The sequence below is a fragment of the Brachycentrus maculatus genome, unplaced genomic scaffold (genome assembly GCF_059751285.1).
Source record: "Brachycentrus maculatus isolate JH-2025_06_01 unplaced genomic scaffold, ASM5975128v1 h1tg001446l, whole genome shotgun sequence".
Classification (NCBI taxonomy): domain Eukaryota; kingdom Metazoa; phylum Arthropoda; class Insecta; order Trichoptera; family Brachycentridae; genus Brachycentrus; species Brachycentrus maculatus.
This window is the reverse complement of record NW_028282089.1, coordinates 1-3,617: the sequence shown is the minus strand read 5'-3', so window position 1 is coordinate 3,617 and position 3,617 is coordinate 1. Positions and strand designations below refer to the sequence as shown.

Below are 3,617 nucleotides of genomic sequence, written 5' to 3'. Positions count from 1 at the left end.
ACCTCTTATCAAGGCTAAGACTAATCTTGTCAAGACTATCGCTAAAGGTATAATTGGCGAAAAATTTAAAGCTCCTAAAGTGCCTGATAATCCTGAAGTGGTCGAACTTAGGCCCATCCAAAACGATTTTAACGTTCCCAACTTGCCTTAAAATACTGGAGTGAACTACATTGTCAATGGCAATTTCTAAAACCCGAATGTAGGAGCTGGAAAATTCATAATAACTGGGGATTTCCCGGGCTGGTGGGTGTCTGGTGGAGAAATCGGCGACGGAATTCTTTACAATCCCTTGTGGGGCAATGGTAACCAAGTTATCGAGCTCGACGCAGAACGCAACACAAACTACATTAGCAAGTTTAACTTGCCGAATTCCCGGAACTATAGACTGTCGTTGAGATGGGCTGCTCGACAAAACACAAACTTGGCGTCAAATGGCATTTAGGTATACTTCAATCAGGAAAAAGTGTTTGTAGGAACTCCCGTTGATTTTAACATAAATCTTTTCACGACTGTCGTTAAAGGTAAAAATGGGGAGAACGTCTTGGAAATTAGAGGCTCCGGGACATCTGAAGGTCTTGGAGTGTCAGTCGACGATGTGGAACTTAGACCCTCTTAGGACGATTTTATTGTTCCAAATCCTGAAGTGAACTATATTGTCAATGGTAATTTCTAAAACCCGAATGTAGGTGCTGGAAAATTCATAATAACTGGGGATTTCCCGGGCTGGTGGGTGTCTGGTGGAGAAATTGGTGATGGAATTCTTTACAATCCCTTGTGGGGCAATGGCAACCAAGTTATCGAGCTCGACGCAGACCGCAACACAAACTACATTAGCAAGTTTAACTTGCCGAATTCCCGGAAATATAGACTGTCGTTAAGATGGGCTGCTCGACAAAACACAAACTTGGCGTCAAATGGCATTTAGGTATACTTCAATCAGGAAAAAGTGTTTGTAGGAACTCCCGTTGATTTTAACATAAATCTTTTCACGACTGTCGTTAAAGGTAAAAATGGGGAGAATGTCTTGGAAATCAGAGGCTCCGGGACATCTGATCATCTTGGAGTAACAGTCGATGATGTCGAACTTAGGCCCATCCAAAAACAATGACTATGAGCAATATTGATACTCATTCATTCAATCAAATTCGATGTTAAATAATCATTATGAATTATTAATGTGATAATGACAGTCATGTTTATGTGTTTGTTTGTTTTGGGGTTGGGGTTGGGGTTGGGGTTGGGGTTGGGGTTGGGGTTGGGGTTGGGGTTGGGGTTGGGGTTGGGGTTGGGGTTGGGTTGGGGTTGGGGTTGGGGTTGGAAGTTTAACTTGCCGAATTCCCGGAAATATAGACTGTCGTTAAGATGGGCTGCTCGACAAAACACAAACTTGGCGTCAAATGGCATTTAGGTATACTTCAATCAGGAAAAAGTGTTTGTAGGAACTCCCGTTGATTTTAACATAAATCTTTTCACGACTGTCGTTAAAGGTAAAAATGGGGAGAATGTCTTGGAAATCAGAGGCTCCGGGACATCTGATCATCTTGGAGTAACAGTCGATGATGTCGAACTTAGGCCCATCCAAAAACAATGACTATGAGCAATATTGATACTCATTCATTCAATCAAATTCGATGTTAAATAATCATTATGAATTATAAATAATTAAAAAAAAGTAAATAATTCGTCTCTGAATTGAGGGGTTGGGGTTGGGGTTGGGGTTGGGGTTGGGGTTGGGGTTGGGGTTGGGGTTGGGGTTGGGGTTGGATATGACTCTTCTACGAGATCAAATGAAAATCTCGAAAATTTTTACAAATTCCTAACGGAAAATTCGTAACAGGAGAAAAATGATTTTTTGTTTTCTGGCCATTTTTGTGTTACATTATTTTTTGATCATAAATAATTAAAAAAAAGTAAATAATTCGTCTCTGAATTGATCAGAAAATATTTTTTGAGGTTGCATGATAGTCGAGATGATAATCAAGCAAGCATCTATCGAGAGGATTCACATCAAAGAAGACTAAGTTGATGATACTAATCCAAACAAGGATGAAGACTTTAAGGCCAATAAAATCACAAGCATCGAAGAAGAAGGTGCTTCGTTCAAATAGTCGAAACCAAAGGAAGTCGGATTTTTAGAGCTTTTTCGCTTCACGACAAAGCTTGACATTCTGCTGATCGTAATTGGCACCATAGCAGCAACTGCGATGGGAGTGGTCATTCCATTATTCTCATTCATTTGGGGAAAAATGACGGAATCCTTTGTAGATCCAACTACGATGGTCGAGTCATCCAAGAACACAATGTTTACGTTTCTATACATCGGGGTCGGAACCTTCTTTGCAGGATGGATTATGTTCTCATGTTGGATGATCGTGGGCGAGAGGCAAGGCATCTCTTGTCGAAAGGCCTATCTCAGAAGCCTACTCAAACAATAAATTGGGTGGTTCGATGTTATAAACCAAACAGAGTTGGCTTCCAAATTCGCGAATGATTCGTTCGCCTTCCAGGGCGCCATCGGATAGAAAATATCTACCATCATTATGACAATATCTATGATGATCGCTGGCTTCGTGTTCGCTTTCATTTCGGGATGGCTGATGACCTTAGTGGTCCTTGCAACCATCCCAGTATTAGGCATTGCTGGGATGGGCTATATGACCTCAATTGCAAACAAAGATAAGCATCAACAGGCCGCCTATGCTCAAGCAGGAGGCAGGGCGGAGCAAGCAATATCTGCCATAAAGACCGTGAAGCAACTAAATGGTTAGACCTTTGAAGAAGCTGAATACGTCAAATGCCTAGAGCAAGCCTCGAAATCAAGTTGGAAGTATTCTCTGCTCTCGGGACTGGGTATCGGAGGACTATTCTTCGTGATGCTCAGCTCATATTCTTTAGGGTTTTGGTATGGATCAAGATGCGTTATTGGAACTGAAAGCTGCCCTCCATAGATTTCTGGAAAGCTATACACTGCAGGTGATGTTCTTGTTGTATTTTTTAGTGTAGTTATGGCAGGATTTAACTTGAGCCAACTCACTCCTGCGCTAAAAAAAATTTCTGAAGGCAAACAGGCTGCAAGCCGAATATATCAAATTATCGATAGAAAGCCTTTGATTACGAATCCACCCAATGGAATAAAACTGAATGACCTCAAAGGAGTCATTGCTTTTGAAAATGTGACATTCTCTTACCCGAAAGATATCAAAAAGAAAATTTTCACAAACTTATCAGTGACTTTTGATTCTGATAAAATCGGCTTTGTCGGGGAATCAGGGTGCGGGAAGTCGACTATTTTTCAGCTCATCATGAGATTTTATGATCCCAACGAAGGAAGAATTACTCTTGACGGCCATGACCTTCGGACGCTTGATTTGAATTGGCTCAGGCAGCAGTATGGATATGTTGGGCAGGAGCCAGTTCTATTTGCCACTTCCATCAAGGAAAATCTGCTCTTCGGAAGAGAAAATGCCACAAATAAAGAAATATAAGAGGCCTTGAAAATGGCAGAAGCCTATGATTTTGTTCATGAGCTCGATTAGGGAGTCAATACCTATGTCGGATTTGGAGGAGGACAACTGTCTGGGGGACAAAAGCAAAGAATACCAATAGCTCGCGCAATA

The 3,617-nt window shown here is 41.4% G+C and overlaps 1 protein-coding gene across 1 annotated transcript; it reads left to right on the top strand.

The window, feature by feature from the left end:
- The first annotated feature begins 2,332 nt into the window (after positions 1-2,332).
- On the top strand, positions 2,333-3,556 carry LOC148298992 (uncharacterized). The gene is given in 1 exon segment (XM_088276467.1): positions 2,333-3,556. A coding segment is annotated over 1 exon segment (945 nt). The 5' UTR covers positions 2,333-2,540; the 3' UTR covers positions 3,486-3,556.
- The last annotated feature ends 61 nt before the right edge of the window (positions 3,557-3,617 follow it).